General features: G+C 44.6%; 2 protein-coding genes across 2 annotated transcripts in view; both read right to left on the bottom strand.

Annotated features, from left to right (window-relative positions):
- Nucleotides 1-15,993, bottom strand: part of LOC309702568 (uncharacterized protein) — a 1,257,380-nt gene that overhangs the window by 366,384 nt on the left and 875,003 nt on the right. Inside the window, exon 26 of the mRNA XM_082527161.1 lies at nt 3,140-3,316. Coding sequence (XP_082383287.1) covers nt 3,140-3,316 — 177 coding nt within the window. The remainder of the gene's footprint in view (nt 1-3,139; nt 3,317-15,993) is intronic.
- The window catches only part of LOC309702584 (protein NLRC3-like), a 97,540-nt gene continuing 85,732 nt past the window's right edge, over nt 4,186-15,993 (bottom strand). The window contains exons 4-7 of the mRNA XM_082527198.1: nt 8,691-8,767; nt 6,747-8,574; nt 5,060-5,236; nt 4,186-4,871 (exon numbers count right to left, since the gene is read on the bottom strand). Of these exons, the coding sequence (XP_082383324.1) occupies nt 4,835-4,871; nt 5,060-5,236; nt 6,747-8,574; nt 8,691-8,767 (2,119 nt within the window). The 3' untranslated portion in view covers nt 4,186-4,834. The remainder of the gene's footprint in view (nt 4,872-5,059; nt 5,237-6,746; nt 8,575-8,690; nt 8,768-15,993) is intronic.

Here is a 15,993-nt window from a genome sequence, read left to right as displayed (position 1 = left end):
GTGATGTGCTCTGCTGCCTTCACCACCCTCTGTAGCGATTTACGGCTGCTGGCAGAGCAGCTTCCGTACCAAACTGTGATGCAGCTCGTCAGCAAGCTCTCAATTACACACCTGTAAAAATTTGAGGTGATGTTGGCATTCATGCTAAACTTCCTCAGCCTCCTCAGGAAGTAAAGCCGCTGGCGAGCTTTCCTGATAGCAGTGTCTGTGTGAAGGGTCCAGGAGAAGTCCTCAGTGATGTTGACTCCAAGGAATTTGAAACTGCTGACCCTTTCGACCTTGACACCGTTGATGTGGATGGGCTGGTGCTCTCTGACTGGTCGTTTCCGGTAGTCCACTATCATCTCTCTAGTTTTGCTGATGTTGAGAGTCAGGTTATTTTCCAGGCACCACTCGTACAGTGCCATCACCTCATCTCTATAGGCCGTCTCATCGTTGTCTGTGATGAGGCCTATGATGGTTGTGTCATCCGCAAACTTGATGATGATGTTGGACTCTTGTTTAGCAACACAGTCGTGTGTGAACAGGGGATATAGGAGGGGGCTAAGCACACAACCCTGTGGCGTACCTGTGTTTAGGATGAGTGGTGAGGAGGTGTGCTTACCAACTCTCACCACCTGGGGCCTGTTTGTGAGGAAGTTTAGAATCCATCTGCACATCGGTGTTCCCAGCCCAAGGTCGACGAGCTTCGTGGCAAGTTTTGAGGGGATGATGGTGTTAAATGCTGAGCTGTAGTCGATGAAGAGCATCCTTGCATATGTATTCCCTTTCTCCAGGTGAGTGAGGGTGGTGTGCGTTGCCAGGGCGATGGCATCCTCTGTGGCTCTGTTTGTCCGATAGGCAAACTGAAGAGGGTCCAGTGTGTCAGGGAGGGATGAGCAGATGTGACCTTTGACCAGCCGCTCCAGGCACTTCATGATGACGGATGTCAGTGCAACAGGACGGTAGTCATTCAGACAGGAGATCACTGATTTTTTGGGAACGGGAATGATGGTGGATGCTTTGAGGGACGTGGGGACCACTGACTGCCTCAGGGAGAGGTTGAAGATGTTGGTGAACACCTCTGCCAGCTCGTCTGCACACACTCCGAGTAGCCGGACTGGGATGCCGTCTGGTCCTGGAGCTTTGTGAGGATTTACCTTTTTAAAGGTCCATCTCACAGCTTTTGTTTTCAGAGTTAGAGTTGCAGCCTCATTGTCCTCCTGAGGGTAGAGGATCTGCTCTCTGTTGTCTAAACGAGCATAGAAGTTGTTAAGCTCGTCTGCAAGAGATGCAGTGGGCTGAACACTGACTGTGTTGACCTTCTTGTAGTCAGTGATGCAGCACAGTCCATTCCACAGTCGCCTGGTGTCAAAGCTGTGGTAGCTGGACTCCATTTTGTCCTTGTAGTCCTTTCTGGCCTTTTTTATGGACTTTCGGAGGTCTGCTTTATATGCATCAGCATCCCCGGAGTTAAAGGCAGAGGTCCGCACTTTTAGCTTGGAGCGGACGTCTTTATTTACCCAGGGTTTCTGATTTGGATATATGCGAACAGTGGTTTTTGTGATGGTATCATCCATGCACTTTCCAATATATCCAATGACAGAGTCTGTGAGTTCAAATGTTGTGTGTTAGCAGCAAGTTATTGAATCATTTTCCTCAGAAACCAAAAAAAAAATGATTGACAAACATGTTTTTACAAACTCAGTGTTGGACTTGGATCAGCAGGATAAGCTGATGTTTAAAGGCATTTGAGTCTCGCTGTATGAGAGTCCAGTTATTACTCAATATTTATGGATGATGTTCTTTCAGTGTTGCACTTTGTAGACGCTCCCTGAGCCTCACAGCCAGCTGCACATGGACCAGCTGACATTACCCAGCATTAGAGGCGGCTGTAAAAAAAATGGATTTTCCTATTTAAATGGTTTTAATTTGAATAAAGCGATGTTGATTCATTCAATCCTGAATCAATTTTTAATATAAATGTATTTTGCCAGAATCTCAGGTTAAAGCTCCCAAAAGTATTTCAACAACAAGCAAACAGATAAAACAGTAAATGAGAGCAGCTAAACACACAAAGATGGAAACACAGAGCGTGGATCGTTCACTCGACGGCACATACACGGACACGCCGTCGGGGCTGAAAGTGGACAGCTCACAGATCCTGAAGCTGCAGGTTTCATCTGTCTCCAACCAAAACTGAGTGAACCAGCAGCAGAAGAAGATCCAAACTACGCTTTACGTTTGATGAACATCGTCATGAATTCTCTCTGACTTTGACGTTTACTTCCTGCACAGCTCTCTCTCTCTCTCAGTGTACTTCAAGAACAGTTTACCTTCAAAAATCTGTTTCCTGCATTATTCACTGCTTATTACGCACCAGTCTGCTGTTGTGTTCACTGCTGTCGGCCTCCGAAAACAAAGCCTCATTTCTGCTGTTCAATACTGAAGAAATTTAAAGCTTTTAAAATGATGACAGATTACAAACTCTCAGCTGTGTCTGTAATCAAACCTCTGTAACTTTGCTTCACTTCAGCAGCATCAGCTCATGTTCACATGTTGATTCATGGTTTGCTTCAGTTTTTGATGGACTGCAGAATATTTTGAAGGTTATCTGCTATAAAAAGCCAGAACAGGAAAATCTGCTTCATGTGTTTCTGTTTGATCCTCAGTGACTTTGACACAAAGGCCTCTGCTGTGATGATCACACCTCTGATCAAGTCTCACAGTGTCAGCTTTGTTTTTATACATATGGATATGTGCTGATAAATGATCAGAATTATAATATTTCCCACTGTCTGCTGTGTGCCGTGACCTTTGACCTGCTAAAGACAGTCAGCTGTGGATTATTCATTGTTGTGTCTGATACTTAGAACTGTGAGGAAGAACACTACACAGTTAATCAGGGTCCCCTCTCTCTGAATCAGGAAAGGTGGGCAGGCCGTGTGTGGGCCGCGGGCCATACGTTGAGTCTCACTGTTTGAAATGTGAACATTGTTCTGCTGCAGTCAATGGACTAAACCAGAGAAGAAGAAAACAGACTTTACCATGAAGATCCTCAGTGTGGATCAGTATAATATCAGCCTGATGTCTGCAGTTTAGTGTCAGCACAACTTTCACATCATATTCATCTCAGCACAACTAAAACATGCTGACTGACCTCAGAGTTTCAAGTCCACATCCTGGACTCTCCAGGAAACCACACAGATGCTTCACTCCTGAATCCTGCAGCTTTTTGTTGTAGCTCAGGTCCAGCTGTCTCAGATGGGAGGGGTTGGACTTCAGTGCTGCTGCCAGATAATCACAGCTGATCTCTGACAAACCACAGTCCCACAATCTGTATAAAGAATGAAAGATGAAAGTTTATTATACAAAGTGTGAGCTTGAAATCATTCAGTGTTTCATCATCTGTTCAGAGCTGAAGAAGGTTCAGAATGTAGAAGTTTAGAAAATGGAAACTCCAAACAGCTGAAGCCAACAGGAAGCAGCTTCAAACAAACACAACAAGAGAGAAAACTCTGAATGTTTCACATTAAAGTCGTACATTTATCATAAAAACAGGACAAAGACTTGAAAAAGTCATGTTTTTTCCTTCCAGGAACCACAAGGCTTCACTTTTAAAGGTGAAGTGTGAAAGAAATGGACATATTTGAAGTCCAACACCTTTTTCCAGTCACATTATTAAAGCAGACAAACTACAAGCTCATTTTCATTCCAACAAGTCATCTTCTGACCTGGACTAACAACACTGGTCTCTATGTGCAGCTGGCTGTGAGACCAGTGCTCAGGGAGCGTCTACAAAGTGCAACACTGAAAGAACATCACACACTCATTTGCTTCCATCATCCAACCTGAAGAGGAAACAGACGGCTCCCCTTCAAAGTAAAAGCTGCTCCTTTTGGACACAGTATCAAAGAAAGTCTACAGTATAACATAGAAAAGACAGAACAAAGTTTTGGTTGTTTTTAAATTGTGCAGAAATGAAACTACACTAAGCTCAATTATGTGACAGACATTTCATCCCATGTCAGTTTGGCCTCATCCTGGGCCGGATTATCCAGCACACACTCTGACCACAGGCCCAGGGGCCACGCACAGCTGGGCTCCATCCAAGAGACATGAAACAAACCAACACAATAATAAAAAGCACCATGTGATCTTCTTACATCTTCAAGACAAACATAGTAAAAACATGAGCATATTTGTTTCCTGATAAAATGATGTGACAGGTAGAACAGAGTAAAGTGGTGGTGTTACAGCCTTTCTCCCCTCTGCTGCCGAGGCTGTTAGTCTCTCCCAAACTCAGCTACAGGACTTCCAAATGAATGAAAGCAGCAGAAGTGGCTTTACAAATGAAAGAGGAAGAGGAGAAGAAGAGGAGAGGGAGGCCACCCTGACCATCACTCCAGCTGAAAACATCACACTTCCATTAAAGTTGGTGAGGAAATGTTGAGCAGGATGAGCTGCTGGCTAATCTGGAGGCTGTAGCAGCAGCTCACAGTCACAGTGGATTTCCACTCATGAAAAAGCTCTGGCTGCTTCATTTCTCATCTCATATCAGAGACTTTAAAGCTTCACTGAAGCTGTACTGTGATGCTTCCATATTCCAGTGAGGCCTCCATAATGATTTCAGCTGTTCTGTACACACACTGTGTGCCCTGTATGGCTCAAAGTCTCTGCAGCCTGTTTTTATCTGCTATCATCAGATCTTCATCATCCTCATTCACATCCCTCACACACTCTACAGCCTCATCAGCACTGACTTCATCTTCACTGACTGATGGAGCACAACATGAACCTGTGGAGGCTGAAACACTGTCCTGTCAAACATCTCCCCGTCACCACTCCACTTCTGTCAGCCTTTAAATGAACCCTGCTCAAGTCTGTCACTTCTGTTTGGAGCCTAAAGGAAAAACTGTTGTTCAGTCGTTTGGAAAGACAACATTTCTGAAAGCACTCAAACTTCTTCACATTTGTCTTCAGACACATCCTGAACATGTAGGAACTAAAGAAAGTTTCAAACATCAATCAAAGACCTGAAATATAGAAAAACAACAACAGCCGCAGTCAGTGAACTCACCTCAGAGTCTCCAGTCGACAGTTTGGACTCTCCAGTCCAGCACACAGAAGCTTCACACCTGAATCCTGCAGGTATCTCTTTCCTCTCATTTCCAGCTCTGTCAGATGGGAGGGGTTGGACTTCAGAGCTGAGGCCACAACTTCACAGTGAGACTCTGAGAGTCCACACTGAGTCAGTCTGTGATGATAGAAAAAATAAAATGTGTTATTATAAAAGCAGAAAATCTGCATTATAAACACAGACTGAATATATATGAAGACAAAACAGAGTGAGGTCATGATCTGATGAATCTGCTCTTCACATCTGTGCTTCAGCTCCTCTTACTGTGTTTGACATGACACAACGATTGAGTCTCTCTCAGACCTGCAGACTTTTAATGAGAATCTTTGTTTGGCTTTAATCTGCAGATGAAGGAGGAAGATGGTGTCACATTTAGGCTTCCATAATGTCCACAGTCTGTCACTGAGATCTGATCCAGAGTCAGAGTGAAGACACACATTTGGACTGTTTCCTGTTTTGACTCCAGAACATTTTGAATGAGTTCAGCTCAGTGAAGAGTTCCAGCTGGAAAGATAATCTCTGTTTGCTACCTGCTGTCAGGTACGACTGTTCACGTCCACACGCAGGAAAAACCTGCTGACTGTTACCAAACGGAGCAGAAATCTCATCACTGGACAATAATGATGAATGAACTCAGAGCTGCTGATATCAGATCTGATTTCAGGGGAACTAAACACAGAAATGATTGGCTCATTTGAGCTTTCTGAGCCATTATCTGCTGCTGTGTCGCTAGTTGGCAGAAAATGATTTGTATTCCTGTTCAGGGCTTCAGTGTTTATGAGTCCAGATCCAGGTGACAGCAGGTCAAAATGATGTTACCTGTCTGTGTCCAGCAGCAGCCTGTATTCACTTTGAATATTGTTATAACCTGACATGGATCAGTTTGTCTTTGATTGGTTTGTAAATGTCACTGTTTCCATTGGACCTGAGTGACGTACAAAGACAGAGAGGGAGAGAAAGGAGAGAGAGGATGGAGACAGCAAAGAGAGAGCAAACACAAACAGGTGAGAGTGGACAGGTGACCAAGGTCAGCAACCAATCAGAGAGCTTCTGTTTGACCCACAGTCACTGATGATGACTGCACATAACCAAGCAGTGTGTTACTCTGATATCAAATATGGATCCTGCTCTTATAATAATGATGATTAGATGATATTATTGTGTTATTTTGTAGCTGAATACGATGTTTGTGTGATTATCAGTGAAAGAAGCAGTGAGGAGGATGGAGAGAGAGAGAGGACAGAGGGAGAAGTTAGAAACACTAAAAGGATTTTTCATGGATTTCATGGATGATTTGAGTGATTTCCAGCAGGACACTTAAACATGTCAGTGGACGTCCTAAAGAACATATTCACTGATATGAAACGTGTCATTGAACAGGATCAATATCAGTGGAAACATGGTGGAAACAGCTGTGACTGCATGGATGTGACACACTTCAAATCTGTTCTCCACTCTTGGATTTGGGATCCATGGAGCTGCTGCTGAGTCTGTACAATAAAGGAATGGTGTGGAAGGTTGCAGCGTACGGACACAAACACTTTGTGGTTACAATCTGATTTTATTTTCAACATTAAACTACTAACCTACACTGATCAATGATGTTAGTGATCACATCTGGACTCACCCAGCCTTTCTGCAGTTCCTCACAGCTGGAATCAGTCTCTGTCGTCCCCGCTCTGATGTTTTGTACTTCAGCAGGTCCAACTCATCCAGAACCTCCTCTGACATCTGCAGCATGAAGGCCAGAGCTGAGCACTGGATCTCAGAGAGTTCCTTCTCTGATCTGTTCTCTGACTTCAGGAACTCTTGGATCTCCTGAAATAATGAGAGGTGGTTCATCTCCATCAGACAGTGGAAGATGTTGATGCTTCTGTCAGGAGAGATTTTATCACTGTTCATCTCCTTCAGGTTGTTAATGACTCTCTGGATGGTTCCTGGACTGATCTCTGTCTGACCCAGCAGACCTACTAAGAGTCTCTGGTTGGACTCCAGACAGAGGCCATGAAGGAAGCGAACAAACAGGTCCAGGTGGCCATTTTTACTCTGGAGGGATTTCTCCATGACTCTCCTCAGAAATACATCAAGTGATTGGAGATCTTTGTTATCAAAAAGACTGAAAATCATCTTGATTAAAGATTCTGATTTTAGAAACATCTTCAGCACCTCTGTCTTCCTGCTGGTGTGACAGTGGAACATGTAGACAGCAGCCAGAAACTCCTGAATGCTCAGATGAACAAAGCAGTAGACTGGTTTCTGGAAGATCACACACTCTCTTTTGAAGATCTCTGTACAAACTCCTGAGTACACCGAGGCCTCTGTCACATCCAGACCACACTGCTCCAGGTCTTCTTGGTAGAACATGATGTTTCCTTTCTCCAGATGTTCAAACGCCAGCCTCCCCAGCTTCAGAAGAACTTCCCTGTCAGCCTCCGTCAGCTCCTGTGGACTCGTCTCACGTCCCTCATGGTACTTGTTCTTCTTCCTGTTTGTCTGAAGCAGCAGGAAGTGTGAGTACATGTCAGTCAGGGTCTTGGGCAGCTCTCCTCTCTGCTCTGTAGTCAACATGTGCTCCAGAACTGCAGCAGTGATCCAGCAGAAGACTGGGATACTACACATGATGTGGAGGCTCCTGGATGTCTTCATGTGGGAGATGATTCTGCTGGACAGCTCTTCATCACTGAATCTCCTCCTGAAGTAATCCTCCTTCTGGGCGTCAGTGAAGCCTCGTACTTCTGTTAGCCTGTCAACACATGTAGGAGGGATCTGATTGGCTGCTGCGGGTCGGGAAGTTATCCAGACAAGAGCCGAGAGAAGCAGATTTCCCTGGATGAGGTTTGTCAGCAGCTGGCTGACTGATGACTTCTGTGTGACATCAGACAGCAGCTTCCTGTTGGTGAAATCCAATGAAAGTCTGCTTTCATCCAGGCCGTCAAAGATGAACAAAAGCTGAGAGACAGCCAGCTTCTCTGCTGTAACCTTCTGTAATGTTGGATGGAAAACATGGAGCAGCTCCAGAAGACTGTACTGCTCATCTCTGATCAGGTTCAGCTCCCTGAATGAAAGCAGAACCACCACACTGACATGTTGGTTCTCCAAGCCCTCTGCCCAGTCCAGAGTGAACTTCTGCACTGAGAAGGTTTTTCCAACACCAGCCACGCCATTGGTCAGAACCACTCTGATGGGTCTCTGTTGGTCAGGTAAGGCTTTAAAGATGTCCTGGCACCTGATTGGAGCGTCATGGAGGGCGTCCATCTTGGAAGCTGTCTCCAGCTGCCTCACCTCATGTTGGGTATGAACCTCTTCACTCTGTCCCTCTGTGATGTAGAGGTCAGTGTAGATGGTGTTGAGGAGGGTTCTACTTCCTGTTTCCTCACTTCCTTCAGTCACACGTTCACATCTCCTCCTCAGGCTGATCTTATGTTCATCTAAAACCTCCTGCAGACCAACATCTGCTGAAAGAAAGAAAAACAATGAGACTAAAGAGAAAGAAAACTCTTCAATGTCTGAACAACACAAGAAGTCCAGTTTTCAGAAATGAGTCCATCAGCAGACAGATGTTCAGTCTTACTTTGTACACAGCTGCTCTGACTGACTGTCTGCAGTCCAGCTCTGCTTCTGGATCTTTCTCCACACTGTGCAGAAGCTCTGATGGTGACACAGAAAAGTCAAAGTGGAGATACTTCTGTCCACCTTTGATTAGACTCATTATAAAAAGGAAAACAAAGTTTGAACACAGTCATGTTTCCAGTTCACTGACTTACATTTATTCCATGGACACTCACTCTAACCTGAACCACAGCTACAACCCAACATTGTTGAGGCCTCATCTCCTCCTTTCCTGACTGTAGAGGTTAAATATGCAACAATCAACAAATAAAATAATTTGGTTCATTTCAAAGAAACTCACACGGTGACCAAGTAAAGTAACCGTAGTAAAGGAGACAACATCCCGTTGATGGTGGGATTATTTGAAAGATTTGCTTTAGTCACGTCACCAAATGCAGTTGAACCACCCGTGGATCCATGTTTGACCATTCTACCACTCTGAGCTCTGCTTTTGAATCATTTCATTATTATCATCATTCATTTATTCATTCTTTGGAGGGGGGCTATTTCCTAATGCCGCCCTAATAAGCTGATGTTCAAGGGGAAATATAACAGAAACTCTTTCAGTGTTATTCATTAATAAATTAACAGATAAACTGTGAAGAAGAAAAAAACTGAGATTTAAAGGAGAGAGTGAGAAACATGATCATCCATCCTCATAATACATGTTTATCAGTATCTGCTGTGACCATACTGCAGTAATAACTACAAGTCTACATTTCTGTGACTGTTGATCAATCACAGCAGGAATCTGAGCTCATCTCTGCACACAGAGCAGCTTCAGCTCTGGGATAAACTGCTCGCTTCACGTCCTTCTCAGCTCACAGACACTCATCCTGATATTTTCCTTTAACATTTGATGGTATAATTCATCTGAGTTTACACTTTATCTGCATGAATACAGAAAAACAGAGCCAAACACCATAAACCATCAGTTTCACCATGTAGAATATATTGTTGTTTCCTTGCTTTTAATTCAGAGAAAAACTCTGATTTGGATTTTCTCTGTTCTCTTTGCCACAGCCCATCCCAGCAGCAGCTGAAGCAGCTGACTGTCACAACACTGAATAACACTTTAGGAGGAACGTCTTGATGCATTCTCAATCATCCAGGAGAGTAAATCTCCAAAAGTGGATTCTGTTCATCTGGACGTAGCATAAGTGTGTCCCAGCTGGACTTTTGTCAAAGCTGGAAAGGCGCCTAAAGAAAGCTCCAGCCGATCCAGGTGAGAAGGACAACCGCTGCCTAAGAGAAAACCTGTAGTGATCCCGTACGTGTCAGGAGTATCGGAGCAGTTGAGATGCATTTTTTCTAAACACCGGGTCTCTGTGGCTTTTAAACCCAAAAACACGCTGCACCAAAAACTGGTCTACCCCAAGGATCGGGTCCCCCGACACAAACAGAGTAACATAGTGTACGCTGTTAAGTGCAGGAGGATTGCCAGGATTTATACATCGGGGAAACCAAACAACCTCTGGCTACAACACAGAAGAGCCACCTCGTCAGGCCAGGACTCTGCAGTCTATTTACACCTACAGGCCAGTGGACACTTTTTCAATGATGAGGATGTAACATCCTGGAGGAACGCTGGTTTGAGGGTGGAGTCAAGTAGGCCATTTAGTGAAAAGGGAAAGACCATCTCTGAAACGAGGAGGGGGCCTAAGGGTACATCTGTCACCATCTTACAATGCTGTGATTGCAGCCATTCCCCAGCTCGCTGTGAATGGTACTCATGACCATTGATCAGTGGTTGTTGATCAATGGTCATGAGAATTTGCATAATTAAGATTAAGGAACTGACCTCCCAGCCCATTGTTCCTTCAGTGGGCTGGTTTCAGTCATTATGTAAATGTCCTGTTTATAAGATTGAAACCTGCAGTCAGGTGAGACTGAAGGAGTCACCTGGATGAAAGACGAAACGTTTCTCCCACAAAACGCTACGAACAGATGAACAGAATCAACTTTTGGAGAACGTTGAATCAGTATTTCAGCTTTATGTCTGTCTCCACGTCGGTTGAGTGTGAAGTGCATATGAGAGCATGAGGGTGGGAATGGATGTTTGTGTCTGTGTGTGCCTGTATGTCTGTGTCTATATGTCAGGTTGGGTATCAGACGCCACCTCTCTGGGGACATCTCAGGCCCTCCAAGGTATGGAGGCCTATCTCCCTATATAAAAAATTCAGGAGACTAATTTTCCATGAAGTATATTTGGGAAACATGTACAATTACTTTTTAATTATTCAATAAATAATGTTTGATTAAAACCTAACTATGAATGTGTTTCAGGGAACGCTGAGGATAACTGCATTGCACCTTGTCCCTGTGTATGAGCCCTTAGTGCGCAGGGAGCCACCAGCCACCCGCACAGTGCAGAGATGGTCAGAGGAGAGCGAGGAGGCTCTTAAGGACTGTTTTGAGTCGACTGTGTGGGAGGTGATCTGTGACGACCACGGAGAGGACATCGACGGCCTTACTACATGCATTACTGACTATATTAATTTCTGTGTGGATAACACCGTACCTACCAGGACTGTACGGTGTTTCTCCAACAACAAACCTTGGATTACCCCAGAAATTAAAGCTGTCCTCAAGCAGAAGAGGAGGGCCTTCAAATCCAAAGACAAAGAGGAGTTGAAAAGGGTGCAGAGAGAGTTGAGGGGACTGATAAGGAATGGGAAGGACAGCTACAGGCAGAAGATGGAGAAACAGCTTCAGCAAAACAACGTTGGTGAAGTCTGGAGAGGCCGCAGAACCATCTCGGGCCACAAACAGCAGAACTCTCTGCCTGGGAGGGATGTGAGATGGGCAAATGAACTGAATCATTTCTTCAACAGATTTGATTCAGCCATGAGGCAGTCTGCAACATCGGCTGCAGACTCACCCACCCCCACTGCTGCTGTTCCACCTCTGACACCTCAGACACTTCACACCTCTTCTATTCACCCTGCTCACTCCCCCCCACCCCCAACAACAGCATCCAATACACACTCAACACAAGGCTCCAGCCTGTCTCTCTCAACCACCCAGGTTAGGAGGGAACTGAGGAGGATTAATGGCAAGAAGGCAGCGGGTCCAGATGGCATCAGCTCGAGGGTCGTCAGGTCCTGCGCGGACCAACTGTGTGGGGTGATGGAGCACCTCTTCAACCTGAGCCTGAGGTTGGGAAGAGTCCCACAGCTCTGAAAAACCTCCTGTGTTGTTCCAGTGCCAAAGACTTCACGCCCCAAGGACCTCAACAGCTATAGGCCGGTGGCTCTGACATCCCACCTGATGAAGACCCTGGAGCGGTTGGTCCTGGCTCAGCTTCGGCGCCTAACAAGCTCATCACTGGACCCACTTCAGTTTGCCTACCAGCCTGGCATTGGAGCGGATGATGCCGTTATTCACCTCCTACATCGTTCCCTCGCTCACCTGGAGACCGCTGGAAGCACTGTGAGAATGATGTTCTTTGATTTCTCCAGTGCCTTCAACACCATTCTTCCCTCGGTTCTGAAGGACAAGCTGGAGAACTCTGGAGTGGACCATCACCTCACTACCTGGATTTTGGACTACCTCACCGACCGACCACAGTATGTGAGGACTCAGGGCTGTGTGTCGGACAGGGTCGTCTGCAGTACGGGGGCCCCACAGGGAACGGTTCTGGCTCCGTTCCTCTTCACCATCTACACTGCAGACTTCTCCCACAACTCCACCCAGTGCTTCCTGCAGAAGTTCTCTGATGACTCTGCAATAGTCGGCCTCATCACTGATGGGGAAGACAAGGAGTACAGAGGTCTGACCCAAGACTTTGTGGACTGGTGCCAGCTGAACTACCTCCAGATCAACGCCAGTAAAACCAAGGAACTGGTGGTAGACTTCCGCAGGCACAAGCATTCTCCACTGCAACCACTGAACATCCAGGGTATGGACATTGAGGCTGTGGACAGCTACAGGTACCTTGGTGTTCATCTGAACAATAGACTTAACTGGAATCATAACTCAGACGCCCTCTACAGGAAAGGGCAGAGCAGGCTGTACTTGCTGCGGAGACTCAGGTCGTTTGGAGTGGAGGGCCCACTCCTGAAGACCTTCTATGACTCTGTGGTGGCTTCTGCTATCTTTTATGGTGTGGTCTGCTGGGGCGGCAGCATCTCTGCTGGGGACAGGAAGAGACTGAACAGGGTGATCCGAAGGGCCAGCTCTGTTCTAGGATGCCCTCTGGACCCAGTGGAGGTGGTGAGTGACAGGAGAATGGTGGCTAAGCTGTCATCCCTGTTGGACAACATCTCCCACCCCATGCAGCAGACTGTGACAGCACTGAGCAGCTCCTTCAGTGGGAGACTGCGGCACCCACGGTGTGGGACGGAGAGATTTCGCAGGTCTTTCCTCCCCACTGCTGTCAGCCTCCACAACAAAGACTTTAACTGAACAAACACACAATCCACACATGTGCAATAATACTAAGTGCAATAATCTTTTCTGGCATCGTTGTATTTTTACTCAGTTGTATATAGCATTTGTATTCTATTTTTATCTTATTGTATATTTTTATTCTATTTTATTCTACTGTATATAGTATATTATTTTTATTCTATTCTGTACAGCTGTGTACTGTATTTATTCTTATCGTATTCTAATTTTTGCTTCATAACTTTTGCACTGTCCACTTCCTGCTGTGACAAAACAAATTTCCCACGTGTGGGACTAATAAAGGTTATCTTATCTTATCTTATTGTTTGCTCCATGTTAGATGCTAATGCTGACCGCAGCATGATTGAAATGGTAAAGCAAAACAAAAGAAAAGAAACACATAAGTCTTAGTATCATTACTTGCCAATCATGATAAAAATGTTGACTAATAGTATTCACCAAACAGAATATGAGTGTTTTATTTTTCCTTTCCAGGTGCAGTGTGAATCTTGCCAAAGATGGGCACATTTTGAATGTGAAAAATATAAAGAGAGCAACGAAGAATATAAATGCAAAAAATGTAAGGAAAACACAGAACAACTTCAAATAAAAACAGCTGTCTTTTCCCCTCCATGTGTGTTTGTATTCTTTGTCAACATTAGATGATTGTGTGCAGGAAGCATGTTTTAATAGTGTGATTTGGCCATCTGAACATGTTACCTAAATAAATCCAAGCAGGAAGCATGTTATTAACGTCCTAGCGAAATAACTCAAAGTTTTGAAGTGATTGGGCCATCTGAACATGCTACCTATATAAATCCAAGCAGGAAGCATGTTTTAATAGTGTCATTGGGCCATCTGAACACGCTACCTATACAACGGAGCCATTAACCACGTAAGGTAGCATATTCTGATAAGGTAGCACGGATTGATAGACAAGACCATAAATTTACGCTACGGTAGGATGTTTTGACAGAACACCGGGACAAACTGTGTTCCTTCTCAGCTCAACACGAAATGCGTAATATTTTCTCTGAATACAGAACAATTCAGTTTTTTACGGGACGGTTGGAAACTCTACTAAAATAAAGTTCACTATCAGTAACATCACAGCACCACCCAGCTGTATAGAAACTCCGTCATGCTAGCTAGTAGCAGCACGAGTTATTGTAACTGACTGTAAAAAGTCAGCACAAGGAAAATAAACTCCACCTAAACTTGGTTTATATCTGACCCAGATAGACTGCAGGGCCCTATTTCAAGAAGCCGGTTTAGTGCAAACTCTGAGTAAGTATACCCTGAGTTAACGAAAACTCTGGGTTTTCGGTTTCACAAAGCGAGTTTAGATTAATTCTGACTGAGTTACTATGACACTCCGTGAAGCTAACCTGCTCCCCAGCAGGTTTACTCCAACTAACCCTGACTTTCTCCGCCTCTTTGTCGGAAACCTGACTGTAGGAAGTGTCAGACATGGCGTGCCCCTTCCTTGAAGAGCCAGTAGATGTTGAAGCCCAAATTCTCCGCAGAGCTCTCTGCCGGGAGAGAGTGATTAGAGCGCGTTTGGACATTTTACCATTTCCTGATGATTTTCTGTGTGAACGTTACCGTTTTTCAGCACAATCTATAATTTATTTGAATAACATCCTCAGGCCTAATATTGCTCATGTGACACATTGTGGACATTCTCTCAGTTCTGTACATATTATTTGTATTGCATTTTTTTGCAAACGGGAGCTTTCTGTATAATATTGATGACGCTGAGCACGTTTCCAAGGCTACCGTCTGTCGGGCAGTCAGGAATGTTACAGTTGCACTGAAACGTCTCCTGCACTCGTTTGTGGTGTTCCCCGGTCATAGACCCACAAGATTTATCAAAGAGAGATTCCACAAAATTGCAGGTATCAGGATGAACAAAACTCAATTCATGATGTGGTGATACTTGAACTACTACTTAAATTTTACATTCATTTCCAGGGTTCCCAGGCGTGATTGGCTGTATAGATGGCACTCACATTCCAATCATTGCTCCTTCAGTAAATGAAGGAGACTATGTGAACAGGAAGTCTTTCCACAGCATTAATGTACAGGTACATAGTTCCCTGTAGCATTTCAAACTAACAAATTATTTCATTATAGTAATGGATGCTAATTTGTGTTCTCTGCACTGTGAAGATCATATGTGATGCCAACATTATCACAAATGTGGAAGCCAACTACTCAGCCTCTGTGAGTGGTGGTGGTGGAGGACCCCCACCTGTTTTTCGGGCCTCTGCTTTTTTTCTAGTGGCTATAATGGGTACATTTGAGCATACAGATTAAGCAAATATGTACTTGTAATGTGCTCAGATAATTGCAATAAGTGCTCACAGAAAGAAAATTAATGTAGCCTCTAACTGCAATTGATTTACATAGGACAAACAGACCAAGCACTATGGCTCGTAATACAATTACACCTTACCTGTTTGGACTATATTTTTATATTTCATTTTTACTTGCTGCTAGGAACGTTTGGGGCCTGTTGGGTTGCACCTGCTCTCACATCACATCACAAAATAAAATGTATAAAATAAAAAATAAAATAAAATATAATAAAATAACGTGTTAAATGGGTGGAAATCCCTAGATCAATGTTTAAATTAACACTCACGCATTGACTCTGTCGGCTATGTTTTGCCATGCATGCTCCCTTTCTTTTGCAGCTGTGGCTGTGTTACTTTTTTCCGCGGAATTTGCATGTTATCGGCATATGCTGCCATCAGAATTTCGGCCTCAAGCGCTGTAAAATACATTGACCGCGCCTTCTTTCCCTCCGTCTCCATGGTGACTTGCTTAATCTGTGCTCCACTAATCAGGGCTTTATGTATCCTCGTGCGCGC

The sequence above is a fragment of the Aulonocara stuartgranti genome, assembly GCF_965226115.1.
Source record: "Aulonocara stuartgranti genome assembly, chromosome: 3".
NCBI classification, from domain to species: Eukaryota; Metazoa; Chordata; class Actinopteri; order Cichliformes; family Cichlidae; genus Aulonocara; species Aulonocara stuartgranti.
This window is presented reverse-complemented; position numbering and strand designations above follow the sequence as displayed.